This window comes from Hirundo rustica, chromosome 7, assembly GCF_015227805.2.
Source record: "Hirundo rustica isolate bHirRus1 chromosome 7, bHirRus1.pri.v3, whole genome shotgun sequence".
Taxonomy (NCBI): Eukaryota; Metazoa; Chordata; class Aves; order Passeriformes; family Hirundinidae; genus Hirundo; species Hirundo rustica.
Genome location: NC_053456.1, coordinates 17,173,898 through 17,199,779, shown reverse-complemented (window position 1 = coordinate 17,199,779; position 25,882 = coordinate 17,173,898). Strand labels below are relative to the sequence as shown.

Sequence of the window (25,882 nt, the reverse complement as noted above, 5' to 3'; positions counted from 1 at the left end):
AAGTATTCAAAAATATTTTAAGAGATTTTTTTTCTCAGTGTTTATCAGAGTCAGAAAAATTACTTCTCCAAATATTATCACTATAGATAGATAGATAGATAGATAGATAATGTTTTTCCTTTTATTCATACCTCTGAATATAGAGATTTTAACATTTGTTTCTGCAAATAAGCAATGCTCACTACCTAAGACTGATAAGGTAACAGATTATATATCCCTTAATGTAGCTGAAGCTTTGTAATTATTACTATTATTACTAAAAATTACTATGAAGACATCATAATACAGTTTATGTATATATAAATTTTATTTTCAGACACCATTCACAGTTGTGTAAATCCTGGATGATTCCACTGAGATTAAATTAAATTAGTTCAGAAATGCACCCTCATACCCAACAGACTGTGCCCCACCTCTGATAAATATAGAAGATGACACACGGTAACAGTGACACAAAGGCCACACCTCTGAAAAGCTCCCGGGAATAAGGAAACACCTGTTTGTGCTGTGGAAGAACAGGTGGGAAGCGGTGGTTTGCCGGCTCAATATCCTGTGCTTGCGATTACAAAGAACAGTGCTCAGGTGCCTCTCTTTTTTTTTGCCCTACGAGTTTATTAAGAAGCCGCCAGTGCTTTTCACTACCCTAGAGATGCCTTTCCAGCATCGCATGGCTGCCCCCATCTCCCTCCCCGTGTCACCTCGCCGAGCCGCGCTGAACGCGCACCGTTCTGCCCGCTGGGTAGTGCAGGAAGCCTTAATTACAGCCTGAAAATAATACCCGCTTCCCCCGGGAGCCTCCCTAGCTATTCCTGTGGGATGGGAGAAGCTGAGAGGAGCCAGGTGCGGGGAGGATGGCGCTCCCCGGGCCCGAGCGCGGACAGCGGCGCCTCCGTGCGCGCCGGCGAGGCGGCCCCAGCACCACGGCCAGCTCCGAGCGCCCGCCGCGCCCCGCCGCGGCCCCGGCCCCCGGCCCCGGGGCGGAGCGCGGGCCCGGGCAGCGGCTCAGCGACGGGGCGGCCTCGGCACCCGCTCGGTGCCGCAGCGGGCCGGGCGAGGGCTCCGTGCCGAGCTCGGCCCCCGCACCGCGGGACCCGGCGCGCCCGGCCCCGAGCGGAGGCTGGCACCCGCTCGGCAGCCCGGGGACGGCGTTCGGCGCCGGGGGAATCCCCCTTCCTCCCACGAGGGGGTCGCGCTGCGAGGGGAAGCCCTCGCCTGGGTCACGCTGCGTAGGAAGGGGCAATCCCTTCCACCGGGGAGAGGAAGGATGCCGAGGGCTCCGGTGGTCCCTTCCCCCGCTCCCCCGTCGCTCAACATCGACCCCTACTCGCGCCGCCCCCCGCCCCAGACGGGGCGTGTTCCAGCTTCCCTCCCTCCCCCGGCCCTGCCAGCGCCTGGGGCTCCCCGGCGGGCCACGCTCAGGGGCCGCGAAGGGGCCGGCGGTGCCGGGAGGGCGGGGACGCCGGGGCTACCGGAGGCGGCGGGGCCCCCCCGCCGCCATCGCCCTCGGTCCCCCTGACCCCTGCAGCCGCCGCCGCGGGGGATGTGGCACGTCGCCGTGCTGCTGGGGTGCAGCATATTCCTGATGCCGCCGTTTGTCGCCGAGTTTTGAAGAGATTTATTGGCCGGCTCTTGCTAAACCACGCTTGAGTAATCCGAGCTGCTGCGCGCCGTGGTGAAACCCGGAGGGGGGGAACGTCACTCCCTCTGGCAGCGGAGAAACATTAGTCTTCCAGCCCTCAAACCACCACTACAGCGTCGGAAACTGCCGGGTCACAGCCATTTGCTTTGGAAAATTGGCGATGTTTGGTGCTAGAGATCGATTACCCTTGTAATCTTTCCCCACCCGCCACCTCCTCCTGCTTACCCCACCCCTACCCGCCCCAGACAATAGCGTCCGAGCTCCTCCAGGAAAAAAAAAAAAAAAAAAAAAAAATAGAAAAGAAAGCAAGGAGAAAAAGAAAGAAAGAAAAAGAAAGAAACTGGGGGATGAATCTGACTCCAATAGGAAAAGCGTGTCTCTGGAAGTGGTGCTAATGGGAAGAGATTTTCGAGCTCCAGAGGACGATGATTTGTCACAAAGGGTAGCTGGCTCGGTGCTTTGGGCTGGAGCCGTGTAGGAGATCCTTGGAGAAGTCATTGTGCACAGAAAACCGAAGACCTGTACAAACATGCCTGTTCGCAGAGGTCATGTGGCACCACAAAATACATTTTTGGGTACAATCATACGAAAATTTGAAGGGCAAAGTAAGTTCTCGCTTTCTATCTATTTTGCTATAATAGTTTTATTCTGCTTGTGACTAAATGGACAGCAGCTCCGGACTATTTTTAAGTTTGTAGCTTGCAAAGAAAACCCCGGAGGTAAGGAGGGGATCCCTGGCAGAAGTGACAATGTTTTTGATCTAGAATACAGGTTACCAACTTGAATTATTGGCTGGTGGGCTTGTTTGGGTTTGGGAGTTTTTTTGGGGGGAGGGCGGGTTGGGGCTATTTTCCCATACTATTTCAAGAAATAGTTTTTATTGTTGACTGTATCCATATTGTACAGCAATAGAAGTTATATCTCTTACCTTCTTCAGAACCAGTGAGATGGCTTTAAAAGCAGAATGTAGAATCTTGCCGTCCTTGCAATGTCTAAAATATAGATTTATTATTATGATGACTGTTAATGCTGTTAATAATAATTGCCATTTCAAAATAAAGCAGAACTTCAGACTTTGATTTAGAGGAAACAAAAAATATGCAAGAGAGTTATTAAAGAGGAAATACTCTCTTACCTTGTTGTCATGACTGCGTTGTGATATAGCTGTCAAATTTCTCTCTTTTGTTTCTGTAAGTCTAAAATATCTATCAAACCAGTGCAAATGCATCCTCAGGGAGAGTCTGTGAGATCTTTTCCAATGCAGCAGTTTACTACCTGTCGAGGAGACTGAAGCTGAAGTGGGTTTTTTTTTCCTGGCCAGAATTCTAGTTTTCTATTAGCTGTAAGAAGGAACACTTGATGCTTAAAATGAATTTCATTTAGAAACAGTAGCTGATGTATGTACATTGATTTAAATATTTAGCATAATTTTAGTATCAGTCCGGTGTGAACCCTTACAGGGAATTCCAGTTCATATACTTCCATATACTTAAACCCATATTAGCATGTGTAATATTTATATTTCTGAGAAAAAAAAAAATAAAAACAACGCTAGTCCTAATTTATCTATATACTAAGTCGGTGTTCCTGCTCCAAGTTTTTCTATGTAGTGAAGTGTATTTTTTGACAGTAATAATGCACTAGCTACTAAATAGCTAAGTGATAGTGAAAGCTCAGCGTGATTGAAAGATAGCCGAAAAAGTAAGAATGAAATGTCCAAATATGTCTCTGTGTTCAAAGATGGACATGTTTAAAATTTTGAAGACTAGCACTGTTTACTTGGTGTCATGTAAGAAATCTTTTATTAAACAAGCAATTGTCTTGTGAATTTAAGTAACTAAAAATGAATGTTATTAGCCGTAAATATATCAAAGTTGCACATTTATAATTGCAATGGGAATAGTGTGTTGAAAAGGTAACAGAAACAAATAAGAGTTGAAAACTTTTGGACCTATCTTTGAGATGAGAGTTTGGGAAAGGAGGATGGATGGAAGCACAGAACTTCTCAGTGAAATTTGCAAAATGTTTCCAACATAACAATCATTTCATGTACCCCTTTTTTTTTTTGTTTTTAGGAACTTTCTTTTCTTCTGTTTCTTTCTAGATAGATTTGTTAAAATATTGACTATAAATTTACTGTGATTCATCTCAATGAAAATCCCTACAGAGTAGATTGAGATGGACCTTACATCAGGAAGCCCTTCACATGAGTAGAATCCCCTTCCTAAAGCTCTACTTTTCCCCAAAAGAAGTTACTAACTTTTGAAGGATTTTCCTGGAGTTGCAACTGACGGGATGGCACTCATCACTTGGGCTTCAGTGAAGCCTGAAACAGACAAAATATTGAAGTCAGAAGGGGATTTACAGAGACTTGCGTAGTGTAGTTTTATTTCCTTAAAAAACTATTACATTCATCTTTAATGTATTCTAAATTAATTGAAGTTTTTAAAAAGCTATGCATCAAATTATCTTCATTAAATGACTGAAAATCTCTGTATTTCAGGCATTCCCATGAAAAGAAAGGTTGTTCAGCATTCATCCCTGCAATCGACCCTATTAGAAATGTTGAAAGAGTACTAAAAAATGTATCACTTTCTTTTATTGCAGATAAAAAATTCATCATTGCTAATGCTAGAGTGCAGAATTGTGCTATCATCTACTGCAATGATGGGTTCTGTGAGATGACCGGGTTCTCCAGGCCAGATGTCATGCAGAAACCTTGTACCTGTGATTTTCTTCATGGGCCAGAGACCAAAAGACATCATATTGCCCAAATTGCTCAAGCCCTGCTGGGGTCAGAGGAGAGGAAAGTAGAAGTCACCTATTATCACAAAGATGGTAAAGTCCAGTTTTATTTTCAAAGCTTCTTGCGTGTTTGGTTAGCAGTTGCTTGGTAAAATTAGTGTGTATGCGGTACTGGCCAGCCCCTTTGCTGGAGGGGTTGCCATTTCTCTGAAGTCCAGTGAAATACATTTGTGTGTTTCAGTAAGGGAATCTGCCCTGAGACTAGTGGGTGTTTGGAGTATATCACCGTACGCTCACTCCGCCAGCTGAATGAAGCCAGCACAGTGTGTGCAACTCTGGAACAGAAGTTCTCTCGCTTGGTTAGAAGAAGATGTAAATCACGTAAAGTAATCAGCGTAGAGGAAATGTACCTTGATTTTAATGCAGTATTTTATCACAAAGTTAAAAGTAGAAAAAAGCAGCCCATTAGAAAGAAAGCATTAGCTTATAAAGAAAGGGACAAGACTTTTTCAGAGCTGAGATATTGTGAAGTACCTGCAGTTGAACTACTGATATCGTCCTAGTACTGCCAGAATGAAAATCTGGGTTTTCATAGATGATGAACTATTCCCTGTTATTCAGTAAAGACTCAATACATGCAGAATGGCTGAATCTGCTGATACTTTTTTTCCTGTTAAGAGCAAAAAATTAATAAATACAGAGATTTAAAAATGCGTACACGTGAGAAGTAATTATGATACATAATAGTTATATGTAGAGTTTTGTTGTTGGTTGAGTTTTTTTTTTTTTTTTTTAATTACCCAGAGTTATTTACAGAAACACCCATCTTTCAAATGAATTCAAGTAATTGATAATTGTGGTGTACCTTATTTTGTCTCTTGCTTTGTACACTCTTGGGAGAAGGAAAAGGAAATTAATATTCAAATGCTGAGCTTAAATTAGTTCTGGAGAAGTGCCAGTGTGTTGTTTACATCAATTTTAGAATCACATGCAGCGTGCTCTCTCATTTTAAAGTCCCAGAGTTAAATCCTGTTCACAATAATTCTGTTGTTATCTTGGAGAGACTTAAGTAATATTATTTTTAGCTTAGGCTGGTATAACTCACACAGGAGTCAGGCCAACCATTCTACCCACGCTACCAATATTTAAGCATACTCTTCATAACAGATTCTCAGTAGAGCCCTTTATTCTTAGATCTGGGTTGGTGGTCTGGAGCAGATTTCGGTCAAAATTTGTTGTTGTAGCTGTGCCTTGGATGTAGATTTCTCAGGAGACCTGACACTGTGTGTCTTTTACACATCTACCTTGTGTTTGTGTTAACTTGGCATGTGTTAAAAATAATATTGCAAAAGGAGAATGTCATTGCTAACTTTCACAGCCATCAGCCTGGAGCACTGTTTGGAGATGTGGTAGTTAAAAAATCCTAAAGTTTCCCAAAATATTAGGAGGGAGGGAAAGGCATTTGAAAGTACTTCTTATCTGTCAATTAGCAGAGATAGACATGTAGATATGTAGATAGATAAATAGATAGATAGAGCCTTTTCTGAAATGCTGAATTTTGAAATCATGCAACACATCATAATATAAGACAAACCAAAGAAATACTGTCCATAAAAATTACCATCTTTCATAAATAGTTTTGAACACTGAGTGACAGACTATTCAGTGTAAACAATCTGATGCATAAGCATTTTCAGTAACTTCACTTCTGTGAAGAGTTACTTTAATTGCCTCAATATTTTACTTGTCTAAATGTGAGCAGGATTCACCATGTGAACTGTATGATCTGCTAAATTTAAACAAACACAAGTGAATCAGGCAAAATTAGTCAAAATATAAGATAGGTCTAACACTCAAATGCATGGCTATCTATCAGTTTGATTGTGTGTGTGTGTATATATATATGTGTGTGTGTGTATATATATATATATATGTTTTGTTTTGTTCCACATGATGTTCCAGTTCTTTACAAAATTTGATAGAAAATCTTAAGTCTATGTGGTGTCATGAAATTGAAACTAGCTGTATAATGAATGTTAGTAAACATATTCTATATTTATTCTAAATAACTCCAAAAGATATACCTCACTTTTCATCTTCACTTTTTCAAATTTACAAATTTGGTTTTTCAATATATAACGTATATACATATACCTATACATAAGATAGTCTGTATATTGTAATATACAGAATAGCGATACCTAACAAGGATTTCCTCCAGGTTGTGAAACAAAGTAAATTTCAAGAGTTTTCTAAAAATGTGAGTTTAGTGCCTGGTTAGTGACTTATTTTGTATGTGTGTTCTGAGTGAGTATGAGACTTGAGGTCAATTTCAGCAATTTTCAATTTTCAGAGGTCAATTTTTAGCACAGTCAGAAACGTAACTTTATACATGTGAGTAACCCAAGTTACTCCAATGAACTATCCGCTGCTTAAAAGTTTAATTTTACACTTTATTTCATGGCAAGCCATTGTATAATATTTAACATAATCCTAAGCATACGGAGGAGGAAGACACCTCAAGAAGGTGTGAATTGCTTGAGGTTCCAGTGTTGGGAGGTTCTGAAGACCAGATTACACACTCCTGACTAAATGCCCAGTGAATAGCAAATAAAACCTTTTTCCACATCACACTGTCATTTACTCTACATAAGCCACTGATAGTATTAAAAATTATTTTAATATTTTGAAGTAAAGCAAATGTCAGTGGGATCACTCGTAAAGCTAACCTGTCATCAGAATTCCAGCAATGCAGATATCAGAAGGAGAATCACTCTATAAATAATGCTTTTTCTTTTTGATTCTAAATACCACCTCATATAATTTTAAAATGTCATAGCTTTGAAGTTCAGCTTAAAAGAAAATTCTTGCTATAGAAAAATAGTATTGAACACGTACATGGGAATTAGGATTCTGATGTTCTCCACTGGTCTATAGTCCATTTTTCTAGATGAAAGTGCAGGATCTTGAGTTTTAAACAGCTTGATGATGCAGGACTGAAAGCTGCTGTTTGTTCACTGCTTTAATCTTTTGGCCAAATTATACACTCAAAGAAGATGGGACAGAAGGATGTGAAAAAGTCTTTGTAGCAAATTAATTCAGAAAATGGTAGTTGCTTGAATCAACACTGCCTTAAACATGACAGACAGATGATAGAGTGGTCAAAGGAGAAAAAAAATCTATGTATGATGGTTTTATAAATGAATAACCTAGATGGAGCCTGTTTCCCCTTTCACCATGCCGTGTGGGGAGGATGCAGAGAAGCATCGAATGCTTGTGACAGCTTTGTGTAATTGTTTAGATGGTCTGGATGTGGGCACCCAGCATGACCTGGGCACGCAGCAGGCCCTGTCCCAACCACAGCAGTGCTATATTCACAGCAGGTTTTAACATTTGAAACTAAAAGTCTTACAAGCTGCTCTTGGAGTACTTCTATCAGAATATAGCTCACTTTTGGTTTTAATTTCTCCTCTCTTTTTCTTGTGAGAAGAGTACTTACACAATCTACGCAAAGTTCTAGTCCTTTGTCCTCTTCAAGCAGTGCCACAGTAGGCAATTACATAGCTACTAAAAGAGTTAATTACTGAGAAAAATGGTTAATGGAAACGGTGCCAAAACTAAAGGTCCAAATTTACAGGTTCTCATAGCACAACTAGGTCCACAATTGTCACTGGATGCACTCATGGGATTAAAGTAATTTTTTAAAATGTAAATATCCTTTTTCAAAAAGAGCAATACATAAGTACAAGTCACAAGAACTATTATTTTGAAACATTTTTTTCCATTGCCCATTAGGTCTTAACATCTGTTTAATTAAAAAATTATACTCTGATATCAAAACAACAATATCATCTATCTCACTTTTTTTTTCACTAATCTTATAGCTATATGATCTGAATTATACTTGAAGGCAAGATATTGTTTATACAGGATATCAGTTCTTATTTTAATAAAGTTATTTATGGCAAAAATGTTTGACAGTTCTTCCTTTGAGGACTCCATTTTGCAGTTTAAGTCATTATTGCATAAATCATTCTTGACAGATGTAAAATATTGCTTGAGGTGGTAAAGCCGTAAAACTTTTGAGATAAAAAGTATAATTATGTTGGGATTGAGAATGGATATATAATAATCAGAAAGTATTGTACCACACAGAATACATTTTTACTTCTTACTATATTCTTTGTGGGCAATAATGGGATATGTCTAAGCTTGCAGATGATATCTGTTAAAGGAAGGTAGGATCATTTAAGCTTAGCCTGTATTTATCAGATATTCTAAGGTTGAGAAGAGCTAAGGTAGATTACAGGTTTGAGCGAAGATAAGATCAAGCAACGTGCAGAATGCGTACAAACCTCACAAACTTCTTGCCACTTACCCAGTTTCAAAAAAATAATTTGCCCCAGCTGACTGCAAATTAAACATATTTGCATTTTCAAAGCACGTTTCCAAACTAATATCTTAAGGCCTTTTCAGCTCTTTTTTTGTGGATAGGAAAACAAAAATTGTGCAAACATACTGATGAATAAAGTGAAAATGGTGTTAAGAGTTCTTAAATAGAAAGATCAGGACTTCATTTAGAAGCTCATCATCTAGACTTCAGTCAGCATAGACATTTTACCACCTGTTTGTGTGAACCTACCAATCAACAAAAAATACAACTGAAAAGCTGCTTACATGTGCATCAAGTTCCCTTAGATTAGCTCTATCTAGCATGAGGGTCAGCAGCTGCAGTCTTTACCATAGTTTCTGTGCCTTATCCAGAACTGCTGAGATAGATCAATGAATCCAATCTGTCTGATACCCTACTGTTGTAGGACTCCTTGATATAAGAAATGCTATCTGACTGCATTTCAATAAAGAAAGTGTTACCCCCCACAAAAGGTTGTCAAAAAACCCTTTCTTAATGCAGGGCATTTTTCCAGACATTCTTAAAATACCCCTTGGATGAAATCCAGAATATTAATGACGGCGTTGAACTATTGGAAATAAATGCAGACATCCATTCTTATGTCTGTAGTGCAGTGTTTCTCCCTTAGCCTGTAATACTTGTCAAGAAAAAAACATCCCTTGCCCCATTCAATATTGCTGATTTTACAGCAAGGAGAACCCCCAGCAGTGAGACAATACCTCAGGGATCCAAATATCTCATTTACCCATCCCCATTCAGATACTGCTCCTATGTCTGTTCAGAACTGCAGGTCACTTCTTATTCACATTTCATGTAGGACACCTAATGGTTATGATAAAGCACCTCTTAGATTTCCTAAGAAAGCTTATTTATAGGTCAATTTCAATCTTATTTTTCAACTCCTTGGCTTTCCAATATATTCCTTTTTCTTTCCAGGTAAAGATGAATTGCTTTTAAATAAGGAGGGGATTTTTATAAAAAGAAATAGTATCTGAATAAATAGAAAAACAATTAAATTGACTTCTAAATTATTCTGTTTCTCAGTGTTTAGGGTCAGAAAGGTATAAGTAGATATATATAATTTTAATAAGTAATGAACACTACAATTGCCATTATTGTAGGTACTGCATCTTTAACAGAAAAAAAAATCTTAATTTGGAAAAATCCATTCTGACAGTTTTGAGTTCCTCCATGGCACAAATAAAAAACCTGCAGGCTAGTGGTTCAGGAGTCTTTCATTTCAGTACAGTGTTAAGACAGAACTCTTACACTGGACTTCCACAGGATAATTTAATGTCAGGATTCAGAATGTCACAGGGCAAATTTACTTCTATCAAGGGGCCCAAATTTCCCTAGTCTAAGCTAAAAAGAAAAAATGATTGCTGACTTTCAAAAAGGGTGCGGTAGTGGTAAGGAAGGTGACACATTCTGGAGTAAAATGGTAATATAAGGTTACAATGTGATACACATCCTCAAAAGAGTTTCATTTTTTAATGAAGCATTGCTGACAAAATTTTTTATCTGCTTTGAATATGCTCATTTTAGTTGTAGTGAAAGCTATTTTGGTTTTGGGTTATGAGACAAAAAGAACAGATGCTGTCAGTCTATTTTTGGTGTGGTTTCACATGATTTATTGTGTCCTCTTTCCATCTTTATCGTGCATCCTTTCTAATGTTACATTATGATAAGAGAGTTATTGCATACTTCTTATTCGTGTTATTGATTGGTTCTTTTCCTTCTCCACCAAATTGGCCCGTATATCAAAAAGAGATGCAGAGAGAAAATCAGATATCATACCTTGCAATAGACACAGGGGAAGAGCCACTGCTTTTCTAATAGCAGCCTTTTGCATATTTCATATGAAATAAATTTCAAAACATGGCACCAATGTTGACATTACTGTTCCCTCTGGTTCCAAGCAATGGGAAGAGGACAGTGGTGTGGGCTGGATTTTATGTTAGTGGTTTCAAGTCTAGTTTTAAAGTGTTTCCTATAAACTTGATGTAGTGTATGTATGACAGTCTGTGTGCTAGGTAGTCCATCCCTTCCCAGCTATGGAAAAAGCTAATCTGGCAGTATAGGATTCAGAGCAGCAAGACAAAGCTGACTATGGAAATTGCTAATTGACTCTGGAAACCGCATATCTCAGAAGCAATCAGAACTGTAGCTGTGAACCTCGAGCCAGACAGAGCGGATAAATGACAATGACAGTGGGGTATTGTGGCTCTATAGTTACTCGCTCGTTTCACATTGTCTGCAACTCCAAAAGTTCACATCTCTGAGGTGGGAACTATTTGTCTTATGATTTTGTACAGCTGAACTTTTTAGTCTAGTATACTGGGTTTTTAAAAAATAAAATAACACGCATGTTTGACTAATTTCTCAGAAATTTAAGTAAAATTTCATATTTAATGCAGAATTATAGCTATAACTAGTCACAAAATACTTTTTGACCTCTACAATTTCCACAGACATGCATTTTTAAGCTTTTTCACCACCTTTCTCAATATAGCCTTTTAATTTCTTATTTTGTTAATTCTTTATACTGAAATCACAGTGAAATCTCATCAAAATTCAATCTGAAAAAAAAAAGTCAGAGTAAACAGTATAAAGGGGAGGTCTTTTCTGTTTCATTAACTGGATCCCAACTATAGATCTTACTATACCTAGTTTTGGTGCTGCCTTCAATTTTAGCATTGAAGTGTCATCCACACAAATAATATATTTAGGCTTATTTGGTAACAAAGAGCCATCATATCATCAAAACCTAAAGATGATATTTGAGTGTCAGCATTATTAACTATTTCATTACTGACAGCAAGTGGAAATGATCAGAAGAAAGCTTATGTCAGAAATCATAGATGCATTCAGTACTTGACTATATTGTGAAATTTCTTGCTTTCCTGTCCTTGTTCCTCCATAATAACACAATCAATAAAAATATTTTCTCTTAAATTTTGCCATTACCTTATTTAAACCTCTGATTTGCCAAATTAGACTGCAGTGGAAACCAGAAGGTTTGCCTAAATGGTCAGTTCAGAGACACAAGAATTTACTTCAAATACTTGGAAATCAGGATTTATCACAGTATTTGAATACTGATCCTTGACAGTACCAGCATATGAAATCTTGGCCTTTTTTTGAGCAAATGCACAGGACTGTTTGGCAACAGGTTGTTTCTGTAGCCAGAAACGCTCCAAAAGGCCTGAGAGCAAGGTATTAATGCCTACTGACACAGGAATTAACTTGCACGCCACCAGCTTTCATAGAATTAAATTGCAAAGTTTAATGTTTGTAACACTAAGAAATCCTGATCTTTAGGCATTGGAGCACTGCTCATACAGACAGTAGACCTTTGCTAACTAGTATTAGCTGAATCTCTATTACCGAATAAAAAGACAACAAATTATGAAAAAAACATGCCAAACACAGACAAAACCTTCCTCCATTTCTATCCACACATTAGACGGCAGAGACAACTTCAGAACAAGGACATATTAGGGGGCTTTTTCTTTGTCTTGTACCTAGGCTACTTGAAAATCTGTTAATCATCATGTAAATGTGTTTCATCACTAACATGCATGTGCTAAAGCACTTATTTCCAGCTGTTGTCAGACTTTGGAGTCTGTGCCCTTTTGAGACTATTTTTTTAGAGCATTCTTTGCTGATTTTCATTCAAATCAATGCAAGTAGATGTCTGAAAATAGCCTGCAAATTTCCTCCTTTCAAAACTCATTTATGTCAATCTGCTTTACTCCTTCCTCTCTGGAAAAAAAAAAATACCAGATAATCTCATTAGTATTTTGCATGTTTATGGCATTTCTTTTTATACTTTCAGAAGAACATGAAATTCAGTAGTCCATAAATCCTATTGTCATGGCAGTTAAGGTAAAACACTGTTGCAATTCTGTCCACTTGCTAAAAAATGCCAAGAAAGAAAGAAAGAACCTGAAGTCCATGCCATTTTAAATAATGGCAATAAAAGAAAGGAAAATATGTTCCATTTTTTCCATTTTAAGTGCCCAGTGTTATTTTTGCTTGATAAAATATACCAGGAATCAATTTAACACCAAAGTCTATCCAACAGAAAGAACAGCTCTTCCCAGAAGGACTATTTCTGGAGTCATGGACAACATAACCACAACCGTGTGAGAGAGTAGTAACAGCCTTGAAGTACAAAACCAGGTACCTATAAATCAACCTCTGAGCCTTCTCTGTGGATGAATAGAGCAGCTCACAAACTGGTATGAGTGCCCGTGTACAATGTCAATCCTGAGCCAGTCCATGCTGGTCACTGTTCAGACCATCCTTTGCAGAGCATCCTTAGTCTTTCTGTAAGTTACACCGATTGTTTATGACAACAAAAATGTGGGCACATAATGCACAGAAGCATATTTAGTGTTTTACCCACTGAGTTTTAAAGAAAAGTTTTGTAGTTTTCAAGATAAAGAAGAGTTCCAGTGCTGTTTGTGGATGACCACAAAACTGTAATAAAACCTTGTTCCTCTTTATCCTGAAACTTGCAAATCCCTTTTCATGTCAGGATTAGAAGTAGGATCTAAGGACCTGCCTCCCAAAAGCCTAAAATTTTAATTAAAAACTACTCACTGCTGCTGCATCTACAAGCAGAATTAGTGTCTGGTTTGTGTTTGTAGATCAGGACCTGGGTGAGGGTGGCTTTCCTTTCCTGTGTTCACGATTATTTAAAGAGGAGAAAACAGGAAGGAATGCATGGTTCACAGACCACTCTTCTTCCTAGCTGATGGGTAGGCAAGGTTATTTTATAGAAACAGCCAGAGAACCTAAGAACATTACAGCTAAAGGAGCTATTCCATGGACCACGCAGATCTATTTACATTCATTTTTGGTTGTCTTTTGACCTCATTTGTAAAAAACCACAGATCCTGCAGTAGCAGAAATTACCAGTAGCATCACTGTCTATGCAGAACTCAACATATGCAAACCAGAATTATTAGCCAGACAAATACATCATGTGTGGCTGCTTGAATTTCAAACATAATCTCTTTAACATTTGAATATGCAAGAGCATTTGTCCCTGCTTTGTGGGAATTGATTGAATTGTTTGCCTTTTAAATACTATTTTATTCTTAATCTCTTTTTACCTTGGGATACCTTTTCTGTAAATAATAATAAAAAAAAAAAAAAAAGGACTTTATTTCCAGTTTCTGAGGAATATCTGAAGAAAATATATCCACTTGTTTTTTAAATGATGGAGAAACAATTCTTCAAATTTAATCTTGATTATTACCTGGAAAGTAGATTATCTAAATGTTGGTGGGAGTGGGGTGGAATTTCCCCTTAGATCCCACAGGCATTAAAATATGAGATTTTAAGATCTAAGTTATCATAGCTATGAAGAGCACACTTGAGCTGAGTTAGTTGAGAGGTTGACTTACTGCAAGAAAAATGACTGACCTGAAGTCTTACATGTAAAATAAAATTAAGGAGTAGATTTTCAATTATATGTTTATATTATAATATGTACTATAAAAGAGTATCTCTCCTTCTGAAAATGTTTAAAAACCACTTTGAGGAGCTGCCAAAATTACTTCCTACCCCATCATAGAATACAAACTGATATTCTATTCACAACACTTTTACTAATAAAGCACTTTTCTTATTAAATACATTCAATCACTGGAAATTTGAACTGAACGGCAAATTAGAGGGGCTCCTAATGAGCTGATTAACTAATGCAGTGAGTCTTTTACGTCAAAAATGTATTATTCTGGAAAAACATCCTTCTCTACTGCATTTTTGTGCTGTGTTCTTCTCTTTTTCAATACAGTACACCAAAGTTGCATTGTAACATTTCTCAGTGTACATATATATGAAAATGCCACAAAAAACCCCAGCATGATCAGGTCTCAATAATGGATAACAGACTGAGAATCTAAAATGATATTAGGGGATTGTTGTGTAAAACTACCTTTAACAGGAATTACTTAATAGGGATTAATGTAACAGGAATTACTTAATACTACTGAATAGGGATTATTCTTATATGAGCATCTCAGATCACAAGTCAGGTCCAAGATGACACCCTAGTTAACAGAGTTGTGTACATATCTCTCTCCTGTCATAATAAACAATAATTTCCAGAGAAACTACTTGTTTTAGAAAGGTCACACATGACCCTGAAGTGCCACACTGGGGTTAGAGACAGCGGGAGGTTGTACTGAATGGCAGGTGTCCAACTGTTTCCTTCTCTTGACACAGGGTTAAAAGAACACAAAGGTGGAACCAACTCCTGTTTAAACTTCAGCTTTTCCAAATTTTATACAGAAAACAGAACTGCTAAATAAATGACAGAGAAAAGTACAGGAGGCATGGTTAAGAAAGTTCAGTGGCTGCTAAACTCACACTTTCTTCAAACAGAAAAAATTATCATTTGCCAGTCTCACATTGCAATTTTTTTTGATAATTTTAGCACTTATTCAGGTGCTACCACAAATCAGTCATGCAGAGCCTGTGCATCATTATTTCAAAAAACCCAAAACTTACCTGAGTATTATTTGTGTTTAACTGGTGCCGCGTGTATTATGCAACAAATGGGGCTTTAGTTTCTCCCCAAAACAAACAAACAACAAAAAAAATCCACTTTTCAAACTTTTAAAGAACTGAAATTTCATCCCACTCTAGCTTGATTCAGCTTTTTAGGTGTCTATAATGGATTCTGACAATGATCCTGAATACTTGTGAGATCTATATAAAGTTACCAATGGGAAAAAAATGACATTTCTGCAGGATATAATATACCTGATTAGATTCAATTTACATATCTCTAAAATTTATTACTAACCAGGGATATCCTCATAACTTAGTTTAGATTGTAACTTATTCCTCTCTTGGACTTCACCCTTTGTTTGTATCTTGTTTTTTAGAAACTGGCACAATCTGTATAACAAGTAATGCCTTGTATCACATGGGAAACATTAAATAGCAATCACTCAGATATATTTGCTTTGAGAAAGCACCCTGTTAGAATGGCACACACTCTAATAGAACACATTTTACCATTCCAGTATAGCAAAGAATTTTTTTCTTAGATTGATCTTTTACAACCACCGTATTTTCATAGAATTCAGAAGCATTTAGGTCAGGAGCAAAATTGGGAGATCATCCAGTCCAGTCTTCTGCCAAAAGCAGGAGCAACACAGGATTCAGAGTAGGTTGCTTAGGACTTGTCCAATTGGATGCCAGGATGGAACCTGTCTGGGCAACCTGTTCCAGTACCCTCACATTGAAACTGGTTTTTCTTTATACCAATTTGAAGCATTGTCTATCATTCTTTTGCCATGCACCTCAGTAAAAGACCTGCCTCCATCTCCTGGTAATTTCCTCACGCCTATTGAAAGACTGTTATTAAGTTTCTTGGAGCTGTCTATACTCTAGGCTCACAGCCAAGGCCAGTTTCCTCAACCACTCCTCAAAGGACATCTGCACCAAGTCCACATCCATCTTGGTGGCCTCTGCTAGCCTCATTCAAGTTTATCAGCATTTCTCTTGTACTAAGTTTCCAAAGTTGGATTCACTATTCTCTATGTGGTCAACTGAGCATGAGTAGAGGGGTAGTATCACTTTCCTCAATCTACTGGCAAAGCTCCTGATGACACAACCTAGTATGTTTTATCCTGGACACAGCTGGACTCAAATTTCTCAACAGATCACTGTCTCAGTCCTCTTCCACTTCCTCAAGATTCAAAGCTTTCCCAGACTGAGGTGGAGAGTCTTTAAAGTACTTCAACTTCATCTGCATCCACTGTCACTAGCTCTCCCCACTCATTAGCAGCCTCAACTTATACTTGTTAATTCTTTTACTGCTAACATATTAGCAACACAAGCTCTTCTTGTGGCCCTTGATATCCCAAGAGTTTCAAATCTAGCTCAGCTTTTCCTTTTCTAAAACCCTCTCAGAATGCCTGGGCAGTGTTTTGGTATTCTTCTCTTGTAGCCTGCCCTTGCTCTCACCTCTTTTAAATATCTTTTTTCTTGAGGGCATTTTGCTGGTTTTTTTCTTTTTTTTTTCACTGGAGCTTGGTCGTGAGTTCTCTGCAGAGCAACCTGGTATTTGAATACATTTATTCATTTTTCTGAGTATTTGAATGGACTGATATGGTGCTTGAAAATGCATTTGGACAATACCTTCTGCAATGTTTGAAGAACTAATGAGTTTGATACCAAACTTCTTTTATTTTTCCTCTCAGTTCTGTAATGCATGTATGGGTATTTTATGTATCTTTTATTATACTAAGTGGCATCTATGCTACTTTATGTATTATTCTTATTCTTTCTTCAATGGTTCAGTATTATGCCAAGTTTTAGACATTAAATTTTACATAACTTAGATGCACTTATTCATGCATTAGGAAATCATTTTACATTACACATACAAGATGGTTGAAATTGCAACCTAGATATTGTTTGATGGACAACCTTTTCCAAATATCATTACTGATGTGCTACATGGTATAAATGCCATGTTGCTACATATTTTATTATTAATAAATCAGTGTTTTCCTGTAATACAGGTCAATTCACCTGGCTGTTAAGCAGCTGCCTGGTTTTCTTTGGTAGATTTTTTTATACAAAATTGTTTGAGTTTAGAAGAAAAAAAATCCTAATGTTTATTTGCTGTGGATTACAGTCACCCAAACCAACTTAATGCTAGAGAAAGTTGCGATGGAGTACTAAGTTTTAGAACAGCTAATCAATTTTCTTACACTAGAACATAAATGCAACTGCACTGGCAACTAACCAGAGCTTCCCTGGTACACATTATTGAGCACTTCATTCTCATCACTAAAGATATGAAAAAAAATCAGATCTTCTAAGAGAGAAATATTTTTCACACATTGTCAAATTCTTTCAGTGACTTTCAGTACGGAGGTAACATTATTGAAAAACTGTCTCATCTCAGAAGAAGTTTATTGCTAACCTTTCCTTAGCAAAAAACAACATTTTCTTCTCTATTTCTCTTCTGCCATTTTTAATTCCATATTTCCTTCTAAAAATTATAGATTTGTCCGATACGCTTTCTTCCAGGCTAGTGACTAAGGGGAGATAGAAGTCTGCTACTTTCTTCAAGGGTTAATGCCAGTTTTTCCTTTAGGACAATGCTAACTCCCCTTCCCCTACCCTGTGGAACACCACCACGAGTATGGAAGTGTGCTACCTCCCAACAGGAGCTCAGCACCTCTGCCTGCTGGCATTGATGACACTCAGCATCCTGCTGGAGCTGGCCCCTAACAGAGAGCACAGCGTCCGGGTTTCAGGAATCCTGCACCTTGTGTGCCACTGCAGTGATGTCACACCCATGGGTTTAAGCAGTACCTCTTCAAATACCCATCATTTAGGGATGTAATTCCATCTGAGGATATTAAAAAAGATACATAATCCTACTGATTCAAGACACCCCAGCTGTGGGATTGACAGCCTATTCCAATTTGCAACCCATTTCGTATTTTCTCTCAGTTCTTTATCTATAGACAAGGACTGTTAAAGAACAATGTGACAAAATATATTTAAAGAATATTATTAATGATGAGTTCAACTGCTGCTTGAAGGTGTTGATAAGCTTCATCAAATATATTTCCTCAAATATACTACATCAAATATACTTTCACCAGCTAAACCAGTACTGAAAATATTTTTAATTTTATGATTATATTATTTTTTTCCATATTGCATGCCTATTTAACTCTTTCAGATTTCTATGTTTCATGCTGGATTTTTTTTTTTTAGTCACCCTAATGCAATGTTTGAAAGTTCATCGGTAAAACCTGCTTTATTGATGCCCTGAAAGGAACTTTCTTTTGCTCTCTGCCCATGTGGCAGATAAAAGTATCTTGAGGGGGTACAACATCAGCTCCTGGCATTACATTAAAAATACTAGTTGCCCCTACATCAGCTAATTTGACGATGCAGAAGAGAACACATCTAACATATGCATTAAAGTATAGTATTATGCAAGGATTTTTCAATTTGTAATTTTTTTTTTTTTTTTAGTATGTTTTTATTTCAGTGTGGCTGCAAAGTCATTCCCATGTCTAAGGTCATCAGTGACAGATTCACACTCTGAGGCTTTAATTGCACCCATTTCTGCATGCAACAGATACTGTACAGTGTTTAGGGTAGCTACTTGTATGTGCTTCATTTCTGCTTAGGAGTAGTTTAGCGTGCATAGTACTGGGACATGTGTCTTATTTTTAATTGAAGGGAATCAGATTATAGAAATCATTTCTCATTCCTGGACTGGACCAAATATTCCTTGTCAGATTGCCCGTGACAAGCCGATTGCAAATGCTGACTTGTTTTTGTCAAGAACGGTTAAAGATACTTGGCCCTACAAGGCTCGAGTAAAGTCGGAATGTGAGCAAGAGCCAAAAGGATGGCTTTTCTAGCCTTGTTTCTGATACTGTTCTCTGCAGAGAAACACAGTTATCTTTGCACACAGATATTACAAAACAACTTTCCCTTGACTAACATAACTTTCAAAATTGTGTTTACATCCCATTTATTTATGGTCTTTATCTAAAAGAAAAGAACTGTAAAACAAACCTCCCAAAGAAGTTGTTTCATTTCTAAGGGTTTTGAATAACTGAAAAGCTTTTGTTTTTTATCTGGATTTGAAATGCTTGAAAACATTCAATAGTTACATATTTGATAAAGGCTTTACAAATATATGGTTTTTTGTGACTTAGTTGAACACATCACCCTTTTAATGATCATCAAGTCACTGTTTTGGGGTTTTTTTAGATACACAATATATTATAATGTACAGTTTACAAGAAATGACGAGAGCAAAATAACATGCAGGTATTTTAAAACTGAAGTATTTTCATACTAACTTCAGCCCTAATCTTTAGGGTTATGGCATATTTATTCTTAGAAATTGCATTTTTTTATCCTGATACCCAGAAGAATCATAATAAACTTTAGAGATCAGAGCAGTGAGTTGAACCACTCAGCTCAGGTCTATTTGCTGGGAAAAAATAGGGTCTTATTTTAAAGTGTTAATGCTAAATAGAGATCCTTTTTGAGTACAGGCTTGACAGTTCCATTTAGTCTACTTAACCAGCCTTTCCGTAGTGCAACAAAAAGGGTAAACAGAACCTCTGGCTAAAGAGGTACCTTGCATCACCTCAAAATGCTTTTCCCAAAGCCTGCAATGGCAAATTCAGCTTTCCTTTTGGTATTCCTTTTGAGGGTATAGAGGCATTCATGCGTATCATTGCTGGCATTTGATAGTGTTTTACATTTTACGGGAATAAAATGTTGGAAGAATGATGCTGAACTAAGATCAGCAATAAAAGTTAACATTCGATCTCTGAGATATTATCTATAAAGGAAACTTCCAAACGGGAAAGTTTAATAATATGTAATATCTTCATAATATTGTAAGGAAAGTTCATTATTACCTGTCACGGACATATCATCTATATATTGCAGAAGAAAAAATATTTATTAAAGAAAAAAAAAAAAAGGAAAAAAAAAAAGAAAAAAAAAAAAAAACAACCAACAAAATGAAATGGTTTTGAGTTTGTTTGTCCTGTACTACCAATACTTTCAGCAAATTGACAATGTTCTTATTTAACAACAGTGAACAAAGGAGAATTTTGTTTGGACTGAGTTACGTTAAAATCTGTTTTAGTTTTGCCAAGTATATCAGCCTTCAATCAGCGACGGTCAAATCAAAACTATTTTGATAAATTTTAAACTCTCAGGGCTACAATCCTAGAGTGAGAAGTTTGAGTTTCAGCAAGTGAGAGAAAAACATGCAAAAACCAGTTCATTCCATGCATAAAGCTCATTTCACCTTTAACATGACTATAACATTCAGTGGGGAGGAGAAATGTGAATTCTCAAGAGTACCTAGAATTACATATTTGCTTCTGTTGAAATTATCATTCAACTCAAGTAAAGCATTTGGTATAGTCACACGCTGAACATGAATCGGATGAGCGCACCTAGCAAGTGGCTGTTTGCTCAGTTCTGTGGTAATCTTTGCCAGTTAGCAAGAATCACACTGTCTTTCTTTTTTTTAAACAAGGTGCCCACAATTTTAACCGTGTAAGTTTTTTCAAATTATAAGATATCTTCATCTTTCTTTCAGATTTTCAATAAGAGTTTACTGATTGAGCTCTTTGTGAGGATTTTGATTATTTATTGGGTATGAAAATAATGCCCTGCATTCTGTCCCTATATAAGAACTTTTCTGAAAATCTAGTCTGAACTACGAATTTAGGAAAGTGGCTCACTGATGCTTTTCTTCTTATATCATAGAGGATCCATCTTCTGCAATCATAAAATTCAGCAATAATATACTGCATCCAGTTACACCTTCAAACAATAATATAGAATAATAATAGAAATATATATATAAATATAGAATAATAATATAAAAATACTATTGATATCTTTTTCATTGCTTCTTCTTATGCTTATTGGCACTTATTTTTCATGTTACCTCTAAAATAAATATCAGAATATGGTGCGACGCAGAAGGGACAAATCACAAACTCACTGCTATTCCTCAACTTTTTTCTTCAGAGCAACTAGCAAAATCCAGCAGTGAATCTTCATTGGTTTTTGTAGAAATGTTGATTTTTACCTTTAATACAGTTTATGGAAAATACAGTAAATAATTTCTGATATGTTTACTAGGGTGTTTGTAATCACTCATAATTATATAATTGGATACCTAACACTGTTTATCAAAAACATAGTCAATATTTCACATGAAATTGGCTTGGTTCTGTATTAAGGTTTAAAAGTCAAACAGAAAGCTTGATGTACCCCCTGAATTGGAGCCCTGGTCAGACTTCAAGAGAGAGGATCCTCTGGGAAAGCTGTAATACAGACCACTCCAAAAGGGGAAAAAAAATCTAGGTTCTCTAATAAATATATAAACACAATAAGGAAACTTGTGCATAAATTATTGTACAAGACTGCATGAAATAATTTGTTTCTTGGCCAAACTAGGGAATAAGCACAACAGAATTAATTTTTTTCAAGCTCCACCCTAATAACTTCTCATTTTTACAAGTGCTGAATTTCTCTGGGAAGCTTGGGAAATAGTGAGCATTATTTCAGCACGCAGAGAAAGTTGCGATATTTACTAAGCCCAAAAGCTTGGCTTCAAACTGCCAAAACAAGAATTGAATATGACTAAAATTTTAAAAATCTAGCATGAAAGCTTTTACTTAATCTTTGATCTTCTGGGCAGGAAGAAACCAAACAATGAATGAAGACAGACATATATATTATTAAAATATCATTTTAATGTCATTAACTACTAATGAAAAAATGTGACTAGTCCCATTGTATATCTCATTATATCAACAATTAATAAGGCTTTATGAAATGTACAAAGATGAGTATAAGTAACTCAAACACTGATCCCAAACATCCTACAATCAAAAAAAAACATGGGCATAGAGTTTCTTTAACAAAACATTCTTAAATGTCTCAAGTTTCAAATTTATAATAGTTTTGATATCTGAAATGTTGTTGAACATGAGTTCTCTTTAAAATCTACGTTTTATTCTTTAAATGTTCCCTGAGAGCAATTGAAAGATTTTTGTGAGTGGCAGAAGAAAACTGGTAAAAAAGCTTTTGACCTAAACTGTTTAGCCTCAAATTCTCTGAATTCAATAAATTATAATACCTGATATATAATTAGAGATAAAATTTGCAATTTTTATCTTTATTTTTTACACATAACAGTCTATCTTCATATAATTTTAATATATCTTTTAGGGAATATTAAAAATACTCATAAAATATGTCTGTGATGTAATTATTGTAACATCCTGTACTATCCTTTGTATTACTTATAAATCAAGAAAAAGCAAGCTATGGTGTTTTAATTTTATATATATATTTATAAAAGGGGCAGACAAAAAAAATATTATTTACCTACTCACCATTATTTTATTATATATTTCTAAAAAAAAAATCATAAATTAAAATTTAGAAAACTTAAATGTCTGCCTTATTTCTCCAGAGACACCATGCTGGTTTTATAATTCCTTTTATAATTCCTCCTAGGCCATACTTTAAAATTCTGTTTATCTAAGTGAAGGTACTGATACCTGATAGTCCTAAAGATATTGTTTGTGCAGCAAAGAGCAGACTAATTTCCAACTACCTTTTCTAATTCATTCTCTCTCCTTAATGCTCTCCTCTCCAACCTGTCACTTACTCTTGTCATTTGTTTAGTTGCATTTTGTTTTAATACAGCCAGAAAAAAACCAAGATTTTCCTAATTGTAGAGCCATACAGACTAGCACTGGGCAAATTTGATAGCTTAATGGAAAACTGTATTGCAATTCCCATTATAAAACTAGTTTTTATTGCTTAAAGCACTACTTCGGCCACTGCCTCTGAATTCTATGCCCCCAGGCACAATACACATTTTCTACAAGGGAAACATCATCTCAGGACAAAACTCTGACCTTTTAATAAGTACTGAAGACATCAATTGGTCATGACAGAACTTTATGAATGAGCTGCAAAAACAGAACAGGTCAAGCCCAACAAAATTAAGTCATGATCAACTGTAGTACTTATTTCAAAGTTATGTACAGAAACCAAAGATTGAGCATGTATTCCTACAGAGAAGCTTTTCATCAAAACTTACAAGAACAGTAATTTTTGGGAAAACATAAACTAGTCAATATATGTACATGTCCTTCCTAATACAAAATTTCAGACACAATTTTTCACTAACAACTAAAACAAGGTAAACTGTAGTTCCAAATATAATTTTCCTTAGAAATTATTATTATGCCTTAAATTATTTCATTGAATAGAAGCATTCCATGCCATACTTAGGCAAATAAGCGAGTGGTGGAAGTTGAGCAGAGAGCAAATTAAGAACAAGATCTGTATGAAGCATCCAGATACTTTAGGGACAAGGGCAAAATCTAACTAGTTACTCATATATATGTTAATTGATTTTCCAGTCTTCTACTCATGTAAAATGAGTAGATGGAAAATTCAAGAATCTTTATCCTTTGCATCCTTATGCAAGGGTTGGTAGATGGTAATACAAGCTTCCTCTTTATTAACACAGTGCTACGTGTTTCCCCGATTTCAAAGACGGCAGGACTTCTACTGCTATGCCCCAGATCTCCAGAACTCCTTGAACCGTCACTTCAGTGCACATTTTTTTTTTTTTCTTAAAACCTCAACAGCCCAGAGAGAGTGTTGGAAGTGAAAAACCAGAATGTGACCTGATACATTTATCCTCATCTCTGAGTACTTCCCAAAATAGGGACATACCTATCGGATGTGTAAAAGAACAACTACTGTGTGCTCACAAACAGCTTGTAAGAGAATTTTTGAATACTGAGTAGGAGGAGAAATGACAGCTGACCAGGAAATAGGGTTATTATATGTTCTGTTTTAAAAGCATCATTTTGAACCATTTCCACAAAACCAATACTCAAGGTTAATGAAGCAAACACAAACTAATAATTTCATCCTCAGGAATGAATATCAAATGCAGTATTATCTCTAATACTGCATTGCGGTATCACTTCTGGGTTTCTGTCCAAGTCTTGGTGTGGGACTTGAACTCATGGTTTTCTGGCCAGCTTAAAAACCTACTGTGAGCTCAACCATAAAGGCATCCACCCTACGTTGAATTATGCAGCAAAATACTTATTGTCATAGCACAAATAGTAGGAGTATGATACAAATAATTGAAACTTTAGAGAAGTTTTATAAAAGTTTTATATTTATATAAAATATAAAAAGAAACAAGGCCCTAAATATTAGATATACTGCATTAAGTAATTTTGTTTCTCTTAAAAATGTTCTTTGTATTGCTACTGCATGGTAAATAGATACTAAATGACAGTGCACAGTGTTGTTACATCACTTGAGCAATTTCTTCCAGCCTGTTGCAGAAATAGGACTAGACCCATTAAGCTAATCATCTTATTGAAATTGCATTACTAATATTTAATTTAATGCTTTTTTTAAAAGGTAGCAGCCTTCCTTTAAGAGCTAAATATTCACGTGGATGGTGCAATATGTTATCATAGGACTTCACTTGTAGCATGTGGCTAAATTGTGGTACTCTATTTGCAGTAAAGGTGACTGGTTTGAATTCTACAGAGATAGCTATGACTGCTAACAGCTATTTAAATCCAGAGGTACAATTTAGCTGTGCATCCCAGCATCCAAATGAAAATAAGAGAAAACAACTGAGGAATGAAATTCTGACTGAGGTTACAGATACCATAATGGCTTATTTCACCATAGTGTTAGAATAGATAGGGAGCAGCCAACATTAGTGCAGTTTCTACCAAAAGCTTCCACTGGCAACTCTCGTCATCATCCTTTTTTGAAAGCTGTCCCAGAAGCAGAAGCCATAGACAAAAGCTCGCTGATATATCCAACATTATTAGAGAGAAACACCACAGTACCTCTGGATCCCAGCTCAGTGTTAGCCACTCAGGTTGGGAATGAATGAGAGCGAACCACTCATACTATGAACGAGTGTGAGAATGATGTGCACCACGATTTGCTGGTTCTTTTATGTGGTGAAAGGAAAACTGGAGAGAAAGAAAAGCTGCTCCGAGTCAAACAAAAGAGCAGAGTTGGGCTGGGGGAAAGAGATAGTGAGTGATAAAGAAAGATAAAGTCAAGGAGAAAAAAAATCCAGAACTACTGCTACACAGTGGGAAAATTGTCTAAAGGAATCTAGCCACAAAATGCCTCATCAAGGGTGCAATTTACCATTTCATACCATGAAGCTGTCTTAAGGAAATTTTTAAAATTTACATCCACTTCCTTTTAAAATTTCCCCAAATAAATGCAAAGTCATAAATAGTTTCTGGGTTCATTCTGCATTTTATATTTATTTTTGTTTAAAATAATAATCATAATTTTAATCTAAAAGCTTCTTACATTGAACTTTAGAAACATTTCTGGCTTAAGCAATATATATAATCACTTTTTGTAATCATATAAATAAATAAAGAAATAGCAATGCCAAAACAAACAGCTTCATAGTATTCCTGCTTTTGTAGGCCTGTGTGCAACAAAGATGA

General features: G+C 36.7%; 1 protein-coding gene across 4 annotated transcripts in view; it reads left to right on the top strand.

Moving 5' to 3' along the window:
* Nucleotides 1–2,004: 2,004 nt before the first annotated feature.
* KCNH7 (potassium voltage-gated channel subfamily H member 7) overlaps nucleotides 2,005–25,882 on the top strand; it is a 207,657-nt gene continuing 183,779 nt past the window's right edge. For all 4 annotated transcript variants that reach the window (XM_040069471.1, XM_040069470.1, XM_058421325.1 and 1 more), the window contains exons 1-2: nucleotides 2,005–2,244; nucleotides 4,247–4,477. In XM_040069471.1, coding sequence (XP_039925405.1) covers nucleotides 2,169–2,244; nucleotides 4,247–4,477 — 307 coding nt within the window. In that variant the 5' untranslated portion in view covers nucleotides 2,005–2,168. The remainder of the gene's footprint in view (nucleotides 2,245–4,246; nucleotides 4,478–25,882) is intronic.